Genomic DNA, 21,424 nt, shown 5'->3' with positions numbered 1-21,424 from the left:
GAGTCCGGCCCGCGGGGCGCCGCCTTTCCGCTCCCCTACCCGTGGACTACAACTCCCAGAGTGCCCCGCGGCTACCGGCTACGGTAGGCGGGGAGGGCCAAGCTTGCTGCCGTCCCCGCGCCCGCAGCCATGGAGGCCGGGCCTCCCCCGCCGCTGGGGCCCAGCGGGCTGCCCGTGTTCCGCGAGGAGGGCTTCGGGGACAAGTTCCTGAGGAAGACCCGCGAGAACCCCCTGGTGCCCCTGGGTGAGGGGCTGCGGGCAAGGGGGGGGCTGCAGGGGGGGCTGTGAGGGGGGTGGGGTAACGGGGGGGGGCTGCGGGGGGAGGCTGAAAAGGGGCTGGGGAGGCTGCGGGGGGTTGGGGTTAGTGGGGAGATGTAGGGGAGGCTGGGAGGGATTGGGGTTGGGGGGAGGCTGCAGGGGTTTGGGGTCAGGGGAGGCTGTGAGGGATTAGGGTTGGGGGAGGCTGGGGGAAGGCTGGGGGGATTTGGGGTTAGATTTGGGGGGGAGGCTGTGAGGGGAGGCTGCAGGGGTTTGGGGTCAGGAGAGGAGGCTGTGAGGGGGGAGGCTGTGAGGGATTAGGGTTGGGGGGAGGCTGAAGGGGGAGGCTGTGAGAGTTCGGGGTTAGATTTGGGAGAGGAGGCTGTGGGGGGAGGCTGACGGGGGTTTGGGGTAATGGGGGGGCTGCAAGGGGAGGGCTGTGAGGGGCTGGGGTCGGGGGGAGGCTGTGAGGAGAGTCTGCAGAGATTTGGGGTTAGTGGGGAGGGGGAGGCTGTGAGGAATTAGGGTTGGGGGGAGGATGGGGGGAGGCTGCAGGGATTTGGGGTTAGAGCTGGGGGGGAGGCTGTGAGGGGCTGGGATTGGGGGGCAGGCCGTGAGGGGAGGCTGCAGGGGTTTGGGGTCAGCAGAGGAGGCTGTGAGGGGGGAGGCTGCGGTTGTGTTAGCTGAGGGGTTGGACGAGGTGCTCCTGGAGGTCTCTCCCCACCGCGGTCATGCTGTGAGGCTGCAGGGCTTGGGGTTGGAGCTGGGGGGAGGCTGCAGGGCTTGGGGTAACGGGGCGGGCGGGGACAGGGGAGGCTGCGGGGGCAGCTGGGCTCCATCCCACGCAGTCACCGCCTGTCCCCGCTGACTCTGTCCCTCCGCCCTCCTCCCGCAGGCTGCCTCTGCACCGTGGGCGTGCTGACCTACGGCCTCATCAGCTTCAAGCGAGGCCACACGCGCCGCTCGCAGCTGCTGATGCGGGCGCGGATCCTGGCCCAGGGCTTCACCTTCGCGGCCCTCCTGGGGGGCATGGTGGTGACGGCCATGAAGGCGAGGAAGTGAGAGCCTCCCGCGGGCCCTGGGGTGCTGGCAGTGCGGTTAATACACCCCTCGTTAACCTGATGTTGGGGCTGTGGTGTTTCTTTCTCGCGTTTATGCTCCTGGAGCACCAGTGGGGTGTCTCACCGAGGCTCTGCGGCCCCGCCAGGCATCCCGGTGCTGTCGCAGCCTGGTAAAATTTGTTCCCTTTGTCACTCGTCACGCGTCATCTGCTGGCAACCCGATGCCTTGGTGACCCAGCTGAGGGAAAGGGGTGAGCTCCACCGCAGCGCCGGGCGAGTCCACGCTGCTCCCCGCAGCTCCCCCTTTCCCCTCACTGCCTGCTCAAAGCCTTTCCCCGAAGAAATCCTGCTTCCTGGCTGATATTTCCAGCACACACGGTTTGGAGATGTTGGTTTATTGTAACAGGTGATTCGAACGGGCACATGATACCGAAGCTGAGGGGATGTAGAAGAGCTGTGGGCGCCGCTCCCCGAGGGCTGGAAGCCCCCGCCCAGCACTGGGGACGCAGCAGCCGGGGTCGCAGGGGGCTCCTGATCCCCGGGAGGCAGCCAGAGGCGATTCAGCTGCTCTGCAGGGAGAGGGGGGGAGCAGGGCTCTGCAGTGAGGCTCTGCTGGCTGATTGATGTGCTGTGCTGCCTGCTCCCGCTCCCAGCACGAGCAGAGCTGCCCTCGCAGCTGGGGGGCACCACCAGTCCCGCCAGCAAGGGGAGAAAGCGGCCTTATGGGGTGGGAATGGGAGCAGCACCCTGCCCTGCTGCCTCTGGGGCGCAAACCCAGCGGGAACTGGGCTGGGGAGAAGCCCGAGAGCGGCTGCCCGGGTTAAGGGAGCTGGAGGCTCGCCCTGCCCCGCGGCAGCCACACCTCCTACCTGCTTCCCTGCAGCCACACGGCCTCCAGCTGCCCTCCTCCGGGCAGGGGGAGGAGCAGAGCAGAGCCCAGGCCCCCAAAACCTGGCACCCCAACAGTCGGAGGCGTTGGGAGAGGGGCGGGGAGCACCCTGCACTCCTGTCCCGTGCCCCCTTCCCAGCACCCAGCACCACAGGGCACAAGACACCACAACTGCTGATTTTTGGGGTGCCCACACTCACATTCCTCCGTTCCCACCAGCTCTGTGGCATCACCTGGGCTCCCCACGGGGTCTTGTGGGGTGAAGCAGGGTCTGGGCTGTGCCCCCAGCCCTGCCCTACACCCCGCAGGAGGGCAGAGGGGAGCCAGGATCCCTCTGGGACCCCCGAGGCAGGCAGGTTTGCTCCACGCACAGCCCCAAATGAGGTGGGGAGCACCCAGGGGGTGTCAGGCCCCGGGCACGGCTCGGGCTGGGGGATCCCCTTGCTAACAGCTTCCCGGGGAAATGCCACAGTAATAAATATGTGTAGAAAGAGACCGACGCACCCTGAAGCAAAAAGGAAAACCACGGGGAGAGTTACAACCACCGACTGCAGAGGGCAGGGACCCAGGGACCCCCCTCCTCAAGGCCCGGCCGGGCCCTGCCGGGCGGCACTAGCGGGACAGGGGCGTCTGTTTGAGGGAGATGAGCACCGAGCGCATCCGCGAGACGTCCTTGCTCTGCTTGCTGCTCTTGGGGTTGAAGTCGCAGAGCTGGGCCACCTTCTCCCACTCGGAGCCCGGGCTTTCCTCCTTGGATTCCTTCAGGAACGCTTCCTCCGAGGCCCTGCGGAGATGTTGAGGGCTGTCAGCGGCACAGCCCCTGCCCAGGAGACCCTCTCCTCCCTCAGAGAACCCATCCCGGCCCCGGTTCCCTGAGCTCAGCACCCTCCACCCTCGGGGCTGTCCCCAGAAGGCCCCAAACCCCACAGCCAGCCCCACAGGGGCAATCCCAAGAGCTCCGCTTTCCTCCTGTGCCTCCAGCCCTCGGAGATGCTCTAGGACCTTGCCAGAGCCCGACAACCCCCCCCAAAACCCCTTTCCCCTGACTGGGGGCTGCGGAACGAAGAGCCAGGAGCCCGGACCCTGCAGGAGGCACCTACACATAGCCGATGACATCGGCGTCCGGCTGCTGGTAAAAGGCTTTGTCAGCGATCCTACCCCGAGGCGCAGACAGAGAGAGAGCACGGAGCAGACAGGCAGGCAGAGGGTTAGAAAGAGAGAAACAGAAAGGGGGTTAGCGGCCTCCCACGGCACCAGGAAATCCTGAAAATCCCCCAGAGCTGTGCTGAGCCCCAGCCCCACGCGTGGTCAGGAGGCCCTGGGATCCTGCTGCGGCTCTGCAGGGCCACCAGAGCTGCTCGGTGTCCTCGGGGCTCTCCCCGGGCCTGGCGAGGTGCTGGTTCTGCAGGGCTGAGCCCCAGCGTGCTGACAGAGCCCCCCCGGCCCCTCAGGAGGGCAGATCTGGCTGCCTCAGCCTCTCGGCCTACCTGTTGTTTGCCCGGTTCTTCTCCATCTGCTCGTTCTGCCGCAGGTTCCACTCCTCCAGGTCCTTCTTGGCCTTCTCGCGCCACTCCTGCTCCGTCACCTTCGAGGCAGCATCTAGGGCCGGGGTGCGACAGCTCCCGTCAGGCAGGCAGCCCCCTGCCCCGTCCCCTTTTTCCCCTAAAGCACCCACAGAAAGGCATCACCGCCTCCAAGGGGTGCTGATTTTTGGCACGAGGCGCCCCCGGGGTGCAGCAGGGAAGGGACCTCCAGCTCCCAGTGCCCCCAGCACGGGGCTCGGCTCTCACCCAGCTCCTCCAGGCGCTTCTTCTGCTCCTCCCTCCACTTGCGGATGCTCTCGGGCTCCTGGGTCAGCCGGTCAGCCTTGGCTATGGCCGCGTAGGCGTCCGTGGGGCCGTTGGACTCCTGCAGGATGCCAGCAGCCCACCCTCAGCAGCAGCTCCCCCCCCGGGCAGCACGGGGCTGGGCTCCTCGCTGCCGGTGTTCAGCCCCGGGGCAGCTCAGGGCACAGCACCGTGCTCTGCGCCTCTCCTAAAGCCTCCCGCTGGCCGGGACACCCAGCCTGACGCGGCTCAGCCACGGGATTAGGGCTCTCCTCCCAGATCCCCGATCTCATTAAGGCTGTCCCGTCGCTGATATGATTAGGATTAGGCAGGGGAGATGCCCGTGCCGCGCTGCTGGGCACCAAATGGGGTGAAGGAAGGGTTTGTAGGGTGCTGGCATGGCTTCTGCAGCCTGCATGGCCTGCCTTGGGGCTCCCCGGGGAGCTGAGACCCAGGCAGGGGGTGCCCTGACCCACTCCTGGCCACGGGGAAGGGGATTTGGTGGGAAATGAGATGCTGCGGGGCTCGGCAGCCAGGCCACAGCTATGCTCCTGGTTCGGCCAGTCTCAAAGCCTTAACTCCAAACCTCAGGGGCTGTGGCAGTGGAACCAGCCCTTCTCCTTCAAGCAGGGGTGAGAACAGAGCACCAGGAACCCACCACAGGACAGACACGGGCTGCCAGGAGCTGTTCTGGGGCCGGCAAGCACAAGCAGTCCCGGGGGCCGGGCAGCAGAGAGCTGTGCCCCTGCTCACATCACCCCCCTGAGCACCACGGGGCCAGAACAAGGGGCTGGGGACTCACCTGGAAAACATCACCGTTGACAGTGGCTCCCCCGTTCTGGAAACCAGCTAGAAGAAAAAAAAAAGGAAGAGAAAGATGAGCAGAGCTCTGGCAGCTGCAGGTGATCCCAGAAGGGCTGGTGCTCAGGAAGCAGTGACAGGTCAGCTCCTGGGGGACAGGGCCGTGCCGTTTGCAGCCCCGCACACCCATCCCCACAGCCCCACAGGTGGGGGCCACCAGCTGAACATCCCACGCTGGTCTTACGTTAGGGCTTAGCAAGGTGGCAGGGTCCAGAGACTGCCTGGAGCAGCCAGGGGAAAGAGGCAGCGTGCTGCACTGCCACGCTGCTGTCAGAGCCCTGAACCCTACAAATACCCCCCCGAGCTGCTGCTGTAGGGAATATGTGGGAGGGCGCTGGGCCAGCAGCTCTGGGCTCCTGTCCTTGGAGGGATCCAGCCAGCACCTCCCTCCCAAGACAAGCCATTCCGGGCATCTTGTGTGTTTATGGTGTTTTCACTGCCTGTTTTTTTTTTTTTTTTAAATCTTATCTGAAGGTTAGGGCAACTGTCCCAGGAGCAGGGTGGGAGGCAGCGCTCTGCCTGCACGCAGACAACCTGACCCCCCCCAGGTCTGCCAAAGGCAGAAGCTGCCACACAGACAGACAGACAGACAGACACACAGCACGCTCCACCAGCAGGGAGGAGGGCAGGGACGCACATCTGGGTCCTCAGGAGCCCATCCAGGGGGAGCGAGCTGCAGGGTTAGGGCTGGGGACGAGGTGCTGCAGACACCCACAGCTCACGTACAGCCCCGTGAGCTGCACACCGACCCCACAAGGCGAGCCCCAGGGCGCTCAGCTCCCTGCTGCTGGGCAAGGAGGCTTTAAAAGAAGCCCCCTCCAGGCCCTGAGCTCTCCCTGGCGATGACCAGGCTTAAGCACAGGCCCTGGGCTGCCTGCAGGCGCTAGGAGATGCGGCGTGGCTCCGGAGCAGCTCGAGCCGGCACCGTCCCCGTGGTGCTCACCCCGCAGCTCCAGCTACACCCAGCCCGTGTCTGCCTGCATGTAGCAGCACCTCTCTGGGCCAGCCATGGCTCTGCAGGTCCCCGTGGGCGGAAAGGAGAAACCACCGCAACACGGGCAGCAACGGGGACCCCACAGACCTGCCTGCGTTAGGGGCAGGAGGATCGTGGCAGCGATGCCCTCGTGGGGATGGGAGACCCGGGGGCTCCTGCTACCTACCGAAGGCCCTTCCTTTAGGGCTGGGGGCCACGCGGAGGCACGAGGTGAGGCTTAGCACCTTCATCTATTGTCTGACCATTGTCTAACGCAGTCAGCGCCCCGTGCCCGGCTCAGGGCTCACCCCACACCGCGGGGCTCAGGGGAAGGAGCCCCCAGCCTGGCACCCAAGCACAGCCCCTACAGACACCCCCCAGGCCTCCAGCCTGGCACACGGGGCCCCCCCTCACCCCTGTGGGGGCCACAAAATCCCCCGGGGACCCCCAAAACCCCCCCCGGGGATCCCCCAAACCCCCCCGGATCCCCCCTCCCCCCCTCCCGGAGCCCTGCGGCCGGGGGGTGCCGGGGCCCGGCGGCTCTCACCGGGCTCCTGCGGGGCCGCCTGCCCGGTGCCGGCGGAGGCCCCCTCCCCGTCGGCGGGCCCGAAGGCCTCGTCGTTCTCGATGCCCGCGATCTCGCTCTCCTGCTGCGCCAGGAAAGCGGCGGCCGGGTCCTCCTCGGCGCCGCCAGCCTCGGACGAGGAGAAAAAACCGAAGTCGTCGGCCATGGCCGGCTCCTCTCCTCCTCTCCTCCTTCCCTCCCTCGCCGCCACAGCCCCAGCTGCCTTCGGCTCGGCCCCGCCGGGCCCGGGCGGAGCTGTCACTGCGGCGGCGGGCGGGGCGGCCGCGCTGACATCAGCGCCGGGACCTCCCCCCCGCCCTCCTTCCCTCCCCGCCGCCGCCGGGAGCCGCTGCGGAGCCGCCTCGGCCTCCCCGCGGGCTCGAGGGGCCGGCGGCCGGCGGCTCGGGGCGGTTCCGTGCCCCCTTCAGGCGTGAGGCGGCGCCGGGAGGGAAGCCCTGGGGCTGAGGGCGGCTGGCGGCCGCCATCTTGGGTGTGGCCCCCGCCGCCGCCGCCATCTTGGGGGCCGCCCGCAGCCCGCCCCGCCCTGCGGGAGCCGCCGGCCGTCTCCGGAAAGGGCCGAGCGGCTTTCGGAACTCTTCGGGAGCCAATCAGGAAGGGCCGAGCCGGCGAAGGCGGTGGATGAGCTTCGGGTTTTTCCGGAGAGCTCCGAGAGCGCTTCGGCTATTTCCGGCGAGCGCTCGTGTATTTCCGACGGCCGACGAAGGAGCGATTCGGCTGCCGAGCCGCGGAGGAGGGGGGGGGGAGAGAGAGGCAGGCAGCGCCGCCGACGTCATTTCCGGCGGGTGACGGAGCGACGGGTCAGAGGCGGCAGCAAAATGGCGGCGCCTGAGGAGCGGGAGCTGACGGCGGAGCAGACCGAGAAGCTGCTGCAGTTCCAGGTGCGCCGAGCCGGGCACACCGCGGCCGTGCCGACACCACCGGGCCCTATCGGACCCCAACCGGGCCGGGGGCGGCGGGCGGGCCCTGCCCGCAGCGGGTGCGGGGGCGCCGGGCCTGGCCCGAGCCGGGGCCGCTCGGTGCTGGCGGCCGTGAGGCGGCCCCCGGGGCCTGGCGGGGCTGCCCCGGGCGCTGCGGGCCCCTCGGGGCCTGCTGAGGGGCCGGCGCTGGGCTCGGTGCCCGTTATTCGGGGAGGCTGCTCCGTAACCCCCTGCCGGCTCCGCGGCCCGCCCCGGCCATTTTGGGGAGGGAGGCCGGGGCCGGGCCGTGCTGCTGCCCGCCGGTGGCTGCGGGCCCTGCCCGGGGTGTGCGGGGTTCTCCGGGGCTCCCCAGGGGCCTGCGGCTTCCCAGGAATTGGCGCTGCCCCGCTGGGTGCGGTGCTGCCGGCTGGGGGAGGCCCCCGGGGCTGGAAGGCTCCGATCTCTGCACAATGTGGGCTGTCTCCCGTGGCCTTTGGCTTGCCGGGGTCTCGGGGCTGTGCAGCGCTTGAATGGGTAAAAGGAAACTAACCCCACACGTGCGTACTGGGGAGGGGACTGCCCCAGAGCTGGAGCACTCAGGTGTGCTCCGTGGAGAAGTAATTCAGCTGTTGCTGGCCAATTAAAATTATCTGCAGGTGAGTTGGCTTTGTGTCTGGATTGTGAGGTGTGGTGTTACCCAGGCTGCAGCTTTCTTCCCTAAATGCACTATCTTTCCCCAACACTCTGCCTGGCTTTTGTTGGTTCATATTGATCTTAAAGGATGTGTTTTGGATATTTTTTTTGGTGCCATGTGCTTCTAGTTTGTAGTGTTTAAAGGGTCTTCAGAGGCATCCAGTCCTGCCTCCCATGGCAGAGCGAGGTGCAGCTGCTCCTCGTTGCTTTGTCTTGGAGCAGCCCCTGTAGTCATCAGCGGTGGCGTTTCTCCATAGCCTTGGTGTTGGGAGATCCCGTCAGCTCTTAAAGAGATCCCCTCTAAACCTTTACTGCAAATTAAGCTCCTTGGGTGATCTTAATTCTCAGACAGATGAGGTGCAGCAGCTTTAACGATTGCTTTCCCAGCATCGCTGCTTCCCTGGTAAGTGGATGAGGTTTAAGCCGTTGCCTTGCCCCGTGTATGTGCACAAACTGCCCTGCAGCTCTTGCTGCAAGCTGTCACAGCCCTTATTAACCCACAGGATCCGGACAGATCGGGCCAGCTGCACTCCTCAGTTTCCCTGTTGCTATTTTCAAAGCCCTGTGGGCAGCTGTGAACCTAAAGAATCCCGCGTGTTTCCTCCTGCTACTGCGCTGGCTGGGGGCTCAGGGGGAGGGAGCCTGTTGTAGCCCAGCTCCTGGTGGGCCCTGCCTCAAAGGAGAGAGCACTTGTGGCTAGGAGATGGCTGCTGCCCAGAGCCTAGAGTGCGAGATGTTGTCCAGAAGGCTTTAACACCATTTATTCCCTCTCCTAGTGTGTAGAGGCTCAGCTTTCCCCAGGGCTGACCTCACTGGTGCTGCCTTTGTTACCTTCACACCTGGCTGAGAGGGGCTCAGCTGCGCAGTCTGCTCCCTTCTTTAAATGAGGGAGGGTAAATCCGCCCACCTGGAGTCACACAGGCTTTTTTTTTTTCTTTCCTTTAGCTGGGTTCCATTAAATAGCAGCTGCTGTTTGGAGAAGATGGCTCTGCCTTGCCAAAACCATTGGTGCATTGGTGCTGCTGCGCTTTTTCTTTGTGAGGCGTGATCGTAGCAAGTACCTTGCCCGATATTCTGGGGTGAGGAGCATCGCAGCGCCACGGAAGGCACAGCAGTGCTGTGTGAATAAAGCAGGAGGGGGATTAGGGGAGAAGGGAGTGGGGCAGCAGGTGAGGAAGGCCCCCGGTGTCGCAGCTAAATGGAGAGCATGGAGAAAGCCGCGGGCTGTCAGTCACCCAGCGAGCAGCTGCTGTGCTCGGGGGTGCTTCTGTCCCTCAGTGAGGCTGCTTGGGCTGCAAAATGCTGCTCCCAGGGTGAGGCAGTGAGCGCCTGCTGGCCGCTGTCAGCCTGGCTGTGGTGCCTCCGGCCTGGGGATGCTCGCCTGATGCTCCCTGATAGCCCTCCCCCAAATACCAGTGCTGGTGGTGCTGTGAGTGGCAGCTGGCTTCCTGCAGATAGGGCCGGGGTAGCCCGGTTGTTTGCCACCCGCTGTGATCGGTTAGAGCTTAAAAAATCCCAGTGTAGGGAGAGAATGGGGGGAAACGGGGAATAAAAGCACCAATGCGCTCTGGCAGGCTTTAAGCTTCCCGTTTGCTGCTGAAGCCTTGGCTAATGTGAACAAATAGAAGTACCTCAATCTTCATCTGTCAGGGCTCGATGCTCTTTGCATCTAGGGAGGGGAGCTCGATGTGAGCAGCATGAGCGGGCTGTGTGATGCAGCCCCGCTGGGGGTGGGGACAGCGCAGCGGCTCCTGCGGGCTGCCCTTATCGACCCGTGCCCATTAGCTTGGGCCCGTGGGCTGGGGCACTTGGAACGTGCTAATCTAGAGTAGTGGGCTTGTTGGTGAGGGAAAAGTTAGCGATTGTGATGGGATCCCGAATTTAAATGGGGAAAACAAAGCGCTCAGGGCTGGAAACATTTCGTTCAGGGAGGAGGGGGGGAAACAAGGCGCTCCCCAGACCTGTCCCACTCTGCTGTGCATCAGAGCCCTCGTAAATGCACGTAGTGTGACAGGCAGAGAGGAACTATCTCTAAAAAAAGGGGCTTTTTCCTGCTCTGAGTCGGATGTTCTTTACCCCTGGAAGCAGCTCTCTGCAATCTGGCAGCGGGAGGGCCGCTCGGAGCAGCGCAGTCGCAGCCCGGTGGAGCTGTGCCCCGTGCTGTTTCACCATCAGAGTGGCTCTGAGGGAGCGGTTTCGTAAGCGCAGCGCCCAACCTTTGTCCACTTGGGGTACTCCGCTCGCTGAGGGGTGGAATTGTGTCTCACTGCTACAGGGGGAAGAAGATCTGAGCCTTCCGAGCAGCGTCTCAAAGGTGAGAGGTGCTGAAGCTGCTGGGTGTAGTGATTTGTGTGTATTGGAGCAGCCTTCTGCTTCGTGGGGTGCTTGAGAAGGCAACACTGAACTTCTGTGGTGCGTGATGGTTTGCCTTCTAGGTGGTGGTGGTGACTGTTGGGCTTGGACCTGCACTTCTGAGTGCTCGTGTTTGAGAGCACTAGTTCCATAGGATTAATTTCAGTTTTATGTCCAGGGATCTTTGTGTTACTGTGCCTAAGATGTCAGCTCTCTGAGGGGGCTAATGAGAGGCTAGCAGCGAGTCTGTTGGTTAGGGCCCTGTGCAGGTACCTTACCGACACTGAATGCACGCTCATCTCTGTGCCTGAATAGCAGAATGGCCCCAAGATCTGCCAAATGCCCACTGCCTTTACCCGGGGGTTCTTATTCTTGCCCTGCAGTGCTTCTTTGTGCAGCGTCATTGATCAGGAGTGGTGGGAGCTGCACAGAGTCGGTGCTCGTGGAACGCTTCTTGTGAGCTGTGGTTACTGGGTGCTGCTTTCTGACCTGAAGCTGCTGCTGTGCTTTGTGTGACTTAAAAAGGAGGGGCTGTTCCTTTGGGAAATCCTGCTAATGGTGCCTTGTGGGGCTCCTGGCACTTGGAGGCAGGTGTGAAGGAGTTCCTGAATCGCTGAGGTTTTGTGAACGCAGCAGAATTGGTGGGGTGTTAAGGAACAGTGGGCAGAGACTCCACACACTGCCTCCATGGTCGAGTCCGAGAGAAGACGCCTGGAATTTACTCAAGGGGTCCCTTTAAAAGGCCTGGTAAGTGTCTTCTGTAGGAGCTTTAAGGTTAAAAGCCGAAGTGAAGCGTGTTTTTAAAGATTTAAACCAAAATCCTGAATAATGAAACTGACTTATAAACAGAAGTGCTCTGGCAGCAACAGCCAGGTGCTCGGAGCTTCATTCTGAATGAAACTCGTGTGCAGTGCCCCCTGCCAGGCCTTGCAGGACAGGACGAGTGTTCCCATCAGTACCTGGCACTAGGCACTGACCCACAGTGCTTCTCGGTGCCTGCATGTACGGCATTAATCTCGGGAACACTTCGATCAGCCTGGTTCCATACAGCAGTGTGACTCGCCCAGGAGATGGGGAGCAGGTAGGGATGTGGGCGGGCTTGGAGGAAATAGCCAAGAAGTGCTCAGAAGCTCAGGCCCTGAGCAGGGCACTTGTACCCGGGGTGACTTGGGTGGAAGCTGCACATGGAGTGGGGGAGAGGGAGGAATCTGTGCGCCATCCTCCCCAGGGAGATCCCAGTGCAGTGCGTTTAATGGTCAGCTTGTCAGGGCAGCCTCAGAGGCTTGAAATGAAGCAAGGAATTGGGAGAATGCCGAGCAGAAGTGGGAATGCTAACAATGAGTTGGAGCACAAGGTGTAATGGAAACTGCACGCGAGGCTTTGTGAAGCTCCTGCTTTGTGTTCAGTTGTCACAAGCCGCATCCCGCAGGGAGCAGCACTCCCTGCTCCTTGTCGGGTTCCTGCAAGGCTCACATCTGAAGTCCTGCACAGAACTGTGCGTGGAGCTGGCGCAGCTCTTGTGTGGCTCAGCTCACGCAGCCCTCGCTGTCACAGCACGTGGCAGCCCTGCTCCCTGTCCTGGTGTCCCTGTGCCCTTGGTCATGTGCACAGCTGGCCAGGGATGTGGTCATGGGCTAAAGGTGGCAAGGCAAATGTACCAGGTGAGAACATGGAGCCTTAGGGACCTGCAGAGTTATTGTCAAGAATGCCCTTGATGGAGAAATTGTCATATTTAAATCATATTTAAAATGATGTTATATGGTGAGCACTTCCTGAATTTGTTACGCTGCTCGTGAGGGTTAAATGAGCCCTGTCATTGCTGCTTCTGTCTTGTATCTGGGTTAAATAATTGGTTCTGAAAGTGTAATTTTTTTCCAGTTGAATAAATGGGAAGGCAAGAAAATTTTACTCTTTTTAACTTCAAAATAAGAGCAGTTTCCTTCAAATCTGCCTTCTCAAACACCAACTTGAGAGCCCAGTAGCCTCGAGGTCTATGGGCATGTTTGGGTTATCTTTTCTGTTTGAGGTTCTGTTTGCGTTGGGCAGGACTCATGTTCTGCGGGGTATTGTGTGCCTCTGGAACGTGCTGCCTTATTAGTGCCTGGCTCGTTTTGGTTTTAGTTTCTGTTTGTGTTTGCAGCCAGTGAAGTAATGTGCTTTGTTCTTAAGGGAATGTTCTGAAGTGACGTTTGAGGGCACGTCCTGGCATATCCTTCCAGAGCTGAACTCGGGGTGGTTCTGTGTTAGCTTCCTGAGCAGGCTGAGTGCAGCTGGAGCTCGGGGTGTGCTGCTGACAATGGGCTAGTGGGAAGCGTGCGAAGGCGTGCTTGAGGCCACCTGCGTGTCCCCAGGTTTGGGTTGGCTCAGATTGCTCTCTTCTGAAGTGATGGCTCTTCTTTCTAAGAGCTCTGCTCTTTCCTGTGTTGCAGTGTCTGTGCTCTTGCCTAGCACAGAATTGTAAAATAAATAAAAATCCCGTGCTCCCCTGGCACTCATTTGCTTTTATTCTCCTTCCATAGGACCTGACCGGCATAGAGTCCATGGACCAATGTCGTCACACGCTGGAGCAGCACAACTGGAACATAGAGGTACTGCTTCAAACCCCTGGTGGTGCTTCCCCAGTGCCTGGGCTAAACTGAGTGGTGTGGGCGGGGTTCCTCCCAGTTAGACCTCATCTGTTAACCCCCAAATTTGCACCAGTAGCTTTTTATGAGAGTATCTTGATACTGCTAGAGAGCTGGCTTGGAAATATGCAGCAGAGTTCTTACAGCTGCAAACAATCACTTGCCTGGCACTGCACCTTCCTGCAGTGCGATGTGCAGGCTGCCGTGGACGTTTTCCATGCAGAAATGAGCACTGGTGTTTCCAGTTCCTAATGAGCTTTGTAATGCTTATGGAGTGCTCAGAGTCTGGGGATAAGTAATGCCTATTGTTAGGTACCAAAAAACTTTTAAAAAAATAAAAAATAAAATAATAATAAAGACTAACAAAACTGCTATCCTCAAATGTCTGAAATGTTCTTTGCTCCTTCTTGTGTTAAAGGCAGCTGTGCAGGACCGACTGAACGAGCAGGAGGGTGTCCCAAGTGTCTTTAATCCACCCCCATCTCGGCCGTTGCAGGTCAATACAGCCGACCACAGGATCTACAGCTATGTTGTCTCAAGGCCACAGCCAAGGGCAAGTTATCTTTTGGTGGATTTTGCCTTGCTGCTTTGTTGTTCAGAGTTACCAGTGTGCATGCAGGGAAAGGCGTTGTTTTCTTTGTGTGCTGTTATCTCCTTTCTAAAAAGCTTTTTTTTTTTTTTTTTTGTCATCTAAAAATAAAGCGTAGAGCTGTTCCTTCAGCCTCCAGTATTACTGCGGATATTTTCTCCGTGGTGTAATTTGCAGTATGAGACTTTCTCTTTTTCACAGAACATCTTCCTGTGACCTCGTAAAGCTTCTGATTGGTTCAGTGGGAATGGAGGCAGAGTGGTGGCAGTGATGGTCTTTCATTCTTTTTAGATCCCCACCCTCCAAAAAAAAAAAAAGTATTAGCTTGAATACTCCAGTGCTGAATTCCTTATGCTCATATTCCACAAACAAATTTGCATGTGCCCTTCTGAGACTTGGTGTTATTAATCCTACAGTTAAAAAAAAAAAAAAAATAGGCGGAGAGAAAAACAATTGCTTTCAGAACTCATCACTGCTGCCAGTCTCCAGAAGTGCCGCGTTGAATTCCAAATGACCCCTGTCAGTCACTTAATTCAATTTGACTTCTCCAAAGATGTGAAATGTTGCTGATTTTTTTTTGTGATGGGTAGGGCCTCTGCTACTTCACTGAATGCATGTGTTAATGCTGGTGGACACGCTGCGTTAGCAGGCCTGTTCCTGCGCTGGAGACTCTTCTGATTCTTTGTTTGTAATCGCAGGGCCTGCTAGGATGGGGTTACTACTTCATGATGCTTCCATTCCGATTTACCTACTACACATTACTTGATATATTTAGGTAAGTATTTTGTGCTGACTCATGTATTGATTGCATCAAGGCACACAGTGGCTTAGATCTGGCTGTACCTCTGTCACTTGAGTCTCTTTGAGTCTAATGACAGATTTCTCTTCCCATTTGTTTGCTCAACTGGCTTTATCTGTAGCTTTGTAAAGTTCCTACAATGCTTGGCAAGAAATAAATCTTACTGCAGAGAAAACAAGTGCTCTGTGGCTTTGTAAGTGAAATATTTAATTGGAATTTGAACTTCACGTGGCTTTACAATTTGAGTGCCATGCGAAGGGGGGACACAAGGCAGTGTCACACTGCGTCCTGTTGGGCTGGGCTCCAAGTTAACCTGTCCCAATCCCTGGACGTTACTTGGCAGAGCTTAAACTGCCGATGCAGCTGCCTTTTTCCCTCTGGTGTCTGTAGCTGCACCTGCCTTTGCTGCCCCAAAGGGCCAGTTCATTTTGTCTCCTTGTAGAATTGATGGAAAAGGGAATGCTGAAAGGTAGCAACTGTCAAGCAGTCCTGCCATCTGCGTTGGTTTGGCTTCTTCCTCTGCCATATTATTTCTTCTCTGAAAGTCTTTTGACAGGGGTTTTTCTGTTGCAGTATCAGTTTGGAGCAGGTGGCAATTTGGGATGTAATTACAAATGTTCAAGGGTCTCGTCTGTGACGTTTTTCCTTCTTATGAATGCCAGTGACTGTCTGTGGAAAAGAAAATCCTGTTCTTCAGCAAGTCAGGGAGCTGAATTGCAGTTTCCTTTCTTTCCTTCCTAGGTTTGCTCTGCGTTTTATACGCCCCGATCCTCGTAGTCGGGTCACCGACCCGGTGGGTGACATTATTTCCTTTATCCATATGTTTGAGGAAAAATACGGGAGGATACACCCTGTCTTCTACCAGGGAACCTACAGCCAGGTCAGTGTCACGCCGTGGTGCCAGGGTACTGGGGAGATGAAGCGTGGGGATGGTGCTGGCTGGTATCAGGGCCTACGTGGCAAAACCTCTCTTCATCACAGCCCGGTGTTTTTTGTCTCCGAACTCCGTAGCAGGGTATTGGAGAGCTAGTGAGCGAGTGTATTAGAAAACCAGTGTCTGCCAGGCTTGATGACACGCCAAGTCTGCAAAGCTGGAAAGCAAAGCTGCTCTGACTGTTCCTCGACCGTCTGTGTGGCTCTGTAGCCAGCAGCTATTCTTTGTAATCCCGCCTTTGTTTTTGTAAACTGACGTGGTGAGCCAAAGTCTGTCCTTCTGTTCCCCAAATCGGGATGGACTGCCCGGGCTCGTGTATCATAACGCAACTCCCGAACGTGGTGCGAGACCTCAAAATTGAAAGAGGGAGCCACGGAAGAAGGAACGTGAGGTGAGAACTGCACGTGCCAGCTCTGGGCTGCTGGTGCTCTCTGTTGAGACCTCTCCCTGGGCAGCACCTCTGCTGCAGCCTCTCTGAAACTGGCCGGGAGGAGAGCCTCCTGCCGAGTGTCCCGGCAGGCAGCTGGACCAGCTCTGCTTCCCGAGTGCCAGAGGAGGATGTGGAGCCTGTATCTGCTCCACGCTGCATGGTGACGGAGCGTGCTGCCCCACAGCTCTTCCAGGCCCCTCTGTCTTGCCTAGAATCCAGACTTAGCCTAACCCTTCCATGGTTATTTACTAAAGCTCAGTGCCAGTAAAACAGGGAGCCCATTCTGCACTTGCTGTGTGGTCTTGTTAAATGCTCTGGGGTGGGTGGAATCCAGAGACTGTAGGATACAAGAAGTTTTGTTGTTTTTGTTTTGTTGGGGCCTGCAGCATTACTGAGCTGGCCTTTTTTTAGTAGCACTTCCATTTGATGTGGTCTGAAGGTTGCATCCCGCACAGGCTGCAGTGGAAAGCTCAGCCTTACCTGCTGTGAGTCCGAGGGATGAAGGCAAGGAGGCTTTGCTGCCAGCTGAGCCTGGTGGGGAGGTCTGGGGGGGGTCAGCTCACGTGGGGGGGTACCTGGCTCTGCTCTGAGCTCAGTGCTCTCCACAGCCACAGCCTGAAAGGAGTTGGGCAGAACATGATCCTCTTAAACAAGGCTTGGATCGCAAGGTCCTGTAGGCTCATACTTCATTTGCTGCTTCCTTAAAACCAGTTTGTGGCAGAGTAACGGCCCAGCTGAATGTTGCTGAGCTGTTTCACGCAGGTCTTGTGGGTGCTGCCTTCCCTCTGACTAGAGCCCCTGTAACTGTGCCTCCTCTGCTCTTATGCCAAGGCACTGAACGATGCCAAGCGGGAGCTGCGCTTCCTGTTGGTGTACCTGCATGGAGATGACCACCAAGACACAGACGAATTCTGCCGGTAGGTAGGAGAGCTTTCAAATCACGGTCCTCGGGCTGTGCGTGCAGGTTCACTGATGTGATCTCTTCTCCTCCCCTAGCAATACGCTGTGCGTACCTGAGGTGATCACCCTCATAAACACTAGAATGCTCTTCTGGGCGTGCTCAACCAACAAACCGGAGGGATACCGAGGTGAGTGTGTCCCTCCTGGGCTTTACCTTACACCCTTCAGGTTCTGGAACAAGCCAAATGCTCTCTGACAAATTCATGTTTCAAATGTTCTGGCGGTTTCTGTGCAAACAGATGAGGTGGTCACAAGACTGCATGGGGAAATCATGCTGGTTTGTGTGTGATGTCTCAGAGGGCCTGCTTGGAGCTGGGGAATACCTTCTGCTCCTAACCTCAACTGTTCCACATGTTTCTGGGCAGTCCTGGTTGCGCCTTCTTTGCTGTGGGCATTCAGGCTGCTTTCAGTGGCTTGTTAATGGGAGCTGGTGGGTGTGTGCTGAGGATTAAACAGAGTGCAGAAACAAGGATCTAACTAGCAGGGCTCTTAAAGCTGCTTCGCATTCTGCCTGGGGCCAGGAGTGACTTGCAAGGTGCATTCTTTCCCTTTGTGAGACAATCATCTCTACTCCACGCCCAGTCTCTCTGTCTCCTCAAAAGTCCCCAGTGAGGTCTTCTTAGGTACTCTCTTTCCAGGGCTGCTGATACCTGGCACAGCAGTGTGCCTGGTAGGGATTTGCTCCAAATGGAGCCTTTTCCTAAAGTTCTGTTCATGCCTCCTGTGTTTTTTCTGACCTCTCCTGGTTCGTGACAAGAAACTGGGAGTTCTGCTCTTAAATTTGGATCGTTCCTTTCTTCATAGTTCTGCTACCAACACCTTGAGAGAATGGCTTGTTAAGCCAGCATGCTTCCACCTAATGCTGTTTCACTGCTGTAATACTTACAGTTATGGCAGAGATACAGCCTAGAAAAAAGGGGTGGGAGGGATCGGGACCTCATTTAGTCCATGGGGTGCTCAGGTTCAGTTCGGAAGGCTCTGTCAGTAATGATGGTTCTATGTTGTGCGACGTGCTGGGCATGCTTTGAGGGGGTGGTGGTCAGCTGTAGGCAGGGTTTGCATGCCATTAGTCAGAGATAAAAACCGTGCACTTGAAAGCCCCTGACCTGCTCCATTCCCCGCCTCAAGACAGAGTCTGCCTCTGGCAGAAATGAGCATTTCAGAAGAAAATTGGATCAGGACGGACCCTTTCCCCATGATAGTACCTTCCAGAGTCTGGCCATCCTTAATAGTAGCAGGTGTTTAACCTGTGTTTCTGCAGTTTAAAGCCAGGGCTTCTTGCCCCATTCTGAATGGACATTTGAAGCAATTTATTTCCTTCTGCTCGCATTCAAGAACCTTTTTAGGTACTTGAAAGCTTTTTATCCACTCTGTGTCTATGCTCCAGGTCACCTCTCCTTGCTCTAACTTAGGTTTCACTTGCCAAAATAGAGGCCTTTTCTGCCGTGGATGAGATAGTGGCTGTGGAGGCTGCTTTCCTAGGCCCTTGGTGATGAAAGTATCTGTGCTGTAACCCTTGTTGATCCTTCTGGAAGGGATGATGGTTGTGCCTCTCTTCCAGTCTCCCAGGCTCTGCGGGAGAACACGTACCCCTTCCTGGCTGTGATCATGCTGAAAGATCGCAGGATGACGGTCGTTGGGCGGCTAGAGGGCCTCATCCAGGCTGATGACCTCATTAATCAACTGATATTCATCATGGATGCCAACCAGACCTACCTGGTGTCTGAACGCCTGGAGAGGTACGGCCGGCTCTGAGCTGCCTGCTGGAGCAAACCTTACACCTGCAGTGTGCTGGGGCTGCAGAAGAGCTGGTGTCTGCAGCCAGCTGCTGGTCCATGGTGCTCCCAGGCCAGCTCCCAGCCTGATGGCATTTGCTGCGTGGCTGCTGGTGCCTTGCTAAGAGGAGCTCCTGCCCCTGATCCCTCTGTAGGGATCTGCAGGCTGTGTCCAAGGTAGCGTGGCACCTTCTGGTCTGCCCCTTCTCTGTGGGGGATGCTGTAACACGTTTTGATGCTCCTGGTTTTTAAAATATACAAGGAGCTACCCGATGGAGATAAAGCCATGAAGAGTGTCAGGTGTGGTGCTGAAACCCCAGGCACTGCCTACGGGGTGTCTGTCCACTCCGTCAGGCTGCAGTGGGTGAGAAGTCTTTTTGTTCAGTTCTCTGCCACCCAACCTAAGGAAACAGTTTGTGTGGTAGGGGCTCTAGAGACTCAGCTCACCTTCTGTGAGCGTGTGGCAGGCTGTGCTGTAAATGAGGCATTACCTGCTGCGTGTGCTGTACCTGCACCCTCAGGTGTGCCCTCAGCCTGCCCTGCTTTCACTGAGGGGCCTCCCAGCCCTGACCACTCCCTGCTCACATTTATAGGGAAGAGAGAAACCAAACCCAAGTCCTGAGGCAGCAGCAGGATGAGGCGTATCTGGCATCCTTACGTGCAGACCAGGAAAAGGAGCGCAAGAAGAAGGAGGAACGGGAGAGGAAGAAGAAGAAGGAGGAGGAAGTACAGCAGCAAAAGCTAGCAGAGGAGAGACGGCGGCAGGTGAGAGCAAACTGAGCGCTGGAGAGGCTGCTGTGCTCTCCTGGATGCTCGCGGTGTGTAGGAGCGGTGCCTGTAGTAGGGTTTTCCTGTCGGACTGGAGTTGCTTGTCCTGCTTGGGGCTTGCACGGCCTCCAACCGTGCTGCGAGGGCAGCCCGGTGCACGCCCATTGCTCCTGCTCCCTCTTTACGTTGCAGACGCTGCAGGAGGAGAAGGAGCGGAAGTCGGAATGCCTTCCTCCTGAGCCACATCCCGACGACCCAGAGAGCGTTAAGATCATTTTCAAGCTGCCTAACGATTCCAGAGTGGAGCGGCGATTCCACTTCACACAGTCATTGACGGTGAGCTTGGGGCAGAGCTGACGGGCTTCCCAGAGTGGAAGAGGGTTGGGAAACTCTACAAGTGGCTCACCAGAGCTTTGGTTGCGTTGGCCTTTGCCACTTGATGACCTTTGCCTAGAGCCTTAGCAGGCAGAATCCTTCCTGGGTGAGGAGGGGTGTCCTTGGACCTGGTCTCTCCACTTCAGAAGAGAAGGATCACGAGAAAAATAGATGCTCTTCTCCTGAAAAGCTGAGGTTATTGTCACCCCCTGTTAAATAGGGGTATAGGAAGAGCCAGAAGCAGTACTCCCCAGGTGTTCTGTGACAAGTCCAGCTTTGTGCACACTAATAAAATGCCTGTATTGCCCACAAGGCAGTGATGCTGCAAATCTGCTGCTTTAACCCCTCCCCTGTGCAATACCACGGGTGCAGCCTGGCTGTGTCATCGCTCCCCGGGCTGGCAGCTATTCCTCTGCTTCTTCCCCAGGTGATCCACGACTTCCTGTTCTCCCTGAAAGAAAGCCCGGAGAAGTTCCAGATCGAAGCCAACTTTCCTCGCCGCGTCCTGCCCTGCCTCCCGACAGAGGAGTGGCCCAACCCACCCACGCTGCAGGAGGCCGGACTCAGCCACACGGAAGTCCTCTTTGTGCAGGACCTCACGGACGATTGACACTTTTCCAGAAGCCACAGATTGGAAGAGAAATTCATATTATTATTATAATACGATATTTTTTTTAAAAAAGACTGCGTACAAACAAGGGATCAGAGACCACATCGCCTGTGCCAGCTGTGCCGTGGGCGCGCGCTGGCAAGAGGAAGTGTGTGCACGTCCTCACACACCCCTGTACACAGCCATCCCCTACACTCGGAGGGCAGAGAGGGAGGGGAGCGGGTGTCGCCCCTCCGCCCTCCCTGGGGAAGAACAGGAATGGCAGCTCTCGGTAATTATTGCTTTTATTGACAAGAATAATAATAAAACCCCGACAACCTGACATCTCGTGAAGATTTGATCCTCTGCTGCTCCTGACAGCCAGAAGACCAGGCACCTGAACGTGCTGGGAGTGGGGTGGGGGAAAGGGCTGGACAGAACCTCTTCAGCTTCCCTCTGTGTATAAATACCTTTCTTTTAATATTTCTCTTGCTTTGTAATGACCAAAGGAGAAGGGGGTTGACTCTAGTATTAACTTTTTGATAAAGAGCTGGTTCGATTCTTACCCGTGTGGGATCTTGCCCAGGGTTCTTAGCCTGCATAGTGTAATAAACTCTGCCTCTAGCATGTCTGCGCCCCTGCTTCCTGCTCGTGCCACACACAGCGTGCTGCCCAGCTGGAACTGAGCACTGGGGAGGGGATTCCAGCTGCTGGGGGTCTCTGGCTGCTGCTGGTGGGGGATTTGCTCAACTTCTGGCCTGCTCTGAGGCCAGCTCTCTGTTATTTTGTGACAGCTGAGCTGCTGGAGTAATACACAGTGTGTACAGCAGGGCTGGGATTGCTCAGGGATGACCCTCCTGGAGCGAGGTAGATGGGGGTGAAAGGACACCCAGGATGTGGTGTGGAGGGTGGGTGTAAGTTCCTGATCCCCGAGTTTTCTGTCAGGGGAACTGGGAAGGGGGAACTGGCAGGAGCCTCTGCCTTCCCTACCTCCTGTCACCTTTGGGGGCAGGTTGCTGTGTTTTTTTTTGCTTAAGTACAGCACCCACATCTGCATAAACATCTGCATGAAACACAGAGGGGAGAAGAGGCCCCTTCACCCTGTCCTGCTCGTGTTTCTGAAGGGTTGGACCCGATGATCCCTTCCACGGTGGGATATTCTATACTTAAAGGGTGCAAGCTGTCC

At 57.8% G+C, this 21,424-nt stretch overlaps 3 protein-coding genes across 4 annotated transcripts; 2 read left to right on the top strand and 1 right to left on the bottom strand.

Moving 5' to 3' along the window:
- The first annotated feature begins 86 nt into the window (after positions 1 to 86).
- Positions 87 to 1,380, top strand: HIGD2A (HIG1 hypoxia inducible domain family member 2A). Its single transcript, XM_082771458.1, has 2 exons — positions 87 to 244; positions 1,154 to 1,380. The coding sequence occupies exons 1-2, from the start codon at positions 130 to 132 to the stop codon at positions 1,318 to 1,320; spliced, it is 282 nt and encodes a 93-aa protein (XP_082627584.1). The 5' UTR covers positions 87 to 129; the 3' UTR covers positions 1,321 to 1,380.
- Positions 1,381 to 1,683: 303 nt separating this feature from the next.
- Positions 1,684 to 6,883, bottom strand: CLTB (clathrin light chain B). 2 transcript variants are annotated; one of them, XM_082771414.1, is made up of 6 exons: positions 6,416 to 6,883; positions 4,837 to 4,883; positions 3,999 to 4,116; positions 3,696 to 3,807; positions 3,309 to 3,362; positions 1,684 to 2,992 (listed from the first exon to the last, which is right to left on the bottom strand). In XM_082771414.1, the coding sequence occupies exons 1-6, from the start codon at positions 6,597 to 6,599 to the stop codon at positions 2,821 to 2,823; spliced, it is 687 nt and encodes a 228-aa protein (XP_082627540.1). In that variant the 5' UTR covers positions 6,600 to 6,883; the 3' UTR covers positions 1,684 to 2,820. The 2 variants fall into 2 exon arrangements, with proteins under 2 accessions (XP_082627540.1, XP_082627541.1); XM_082771415.1 differs by lacking the exon at positions 3,309 to 3,362 and having other exon boundaries at positions 6,416 to 6,719.
- An 18-nt stretch (positions 6,884 to 6,901) lies between these two features.
- On the top strand, positions 6,902 to 20,861 carry FAF2 (Fas associated factor family member 2). The gene is made up of 11 exons (XM_082771413.1): positions 6,902 to 7,332; positions 12,915 to 12,983; positions 13,438 to 13,572; positions 14,307 to 14,383; positions 15,149 to 15,287; positions 16,603 to 16,688; positions 16,768 to 16,859; positions 18,293 to 18,470; positions 19,100 to 19,271; positions 19,467 to 19,610; positions 20,077 to 20,861. The coding sequence occupies exons 1-11, from the start codon at positions 7,270 to 7,272 to the stop codon at positions 20,257 to 20,259; spliced, it is 1,338 nt and encodes a 445-aa protein (XP_082627539.1). The 5' UTR covers positions 6,902 to 7,269; the 3' UTR covers positions 20,260 to 20,861.
- The last annotated feature ends 563 nt before the right edge of the window (positions 20,862 to 21,424 follow it).

This window comes from Aythya marila (assembly GCF_965140915.1).
Source record: "Aythya marila genome assembly, chromosome: 14".
NCBI lineage: Eukaryota > Metazoa > Chordata > Aves > Anseriformes > Anatidae > Aythya > Aythya marila.
The sequence above is the reverse complement of the archived record's forward strand: the minus strand, read 5'-3'. Positions and strand labels throughout refer to the sequence as shown.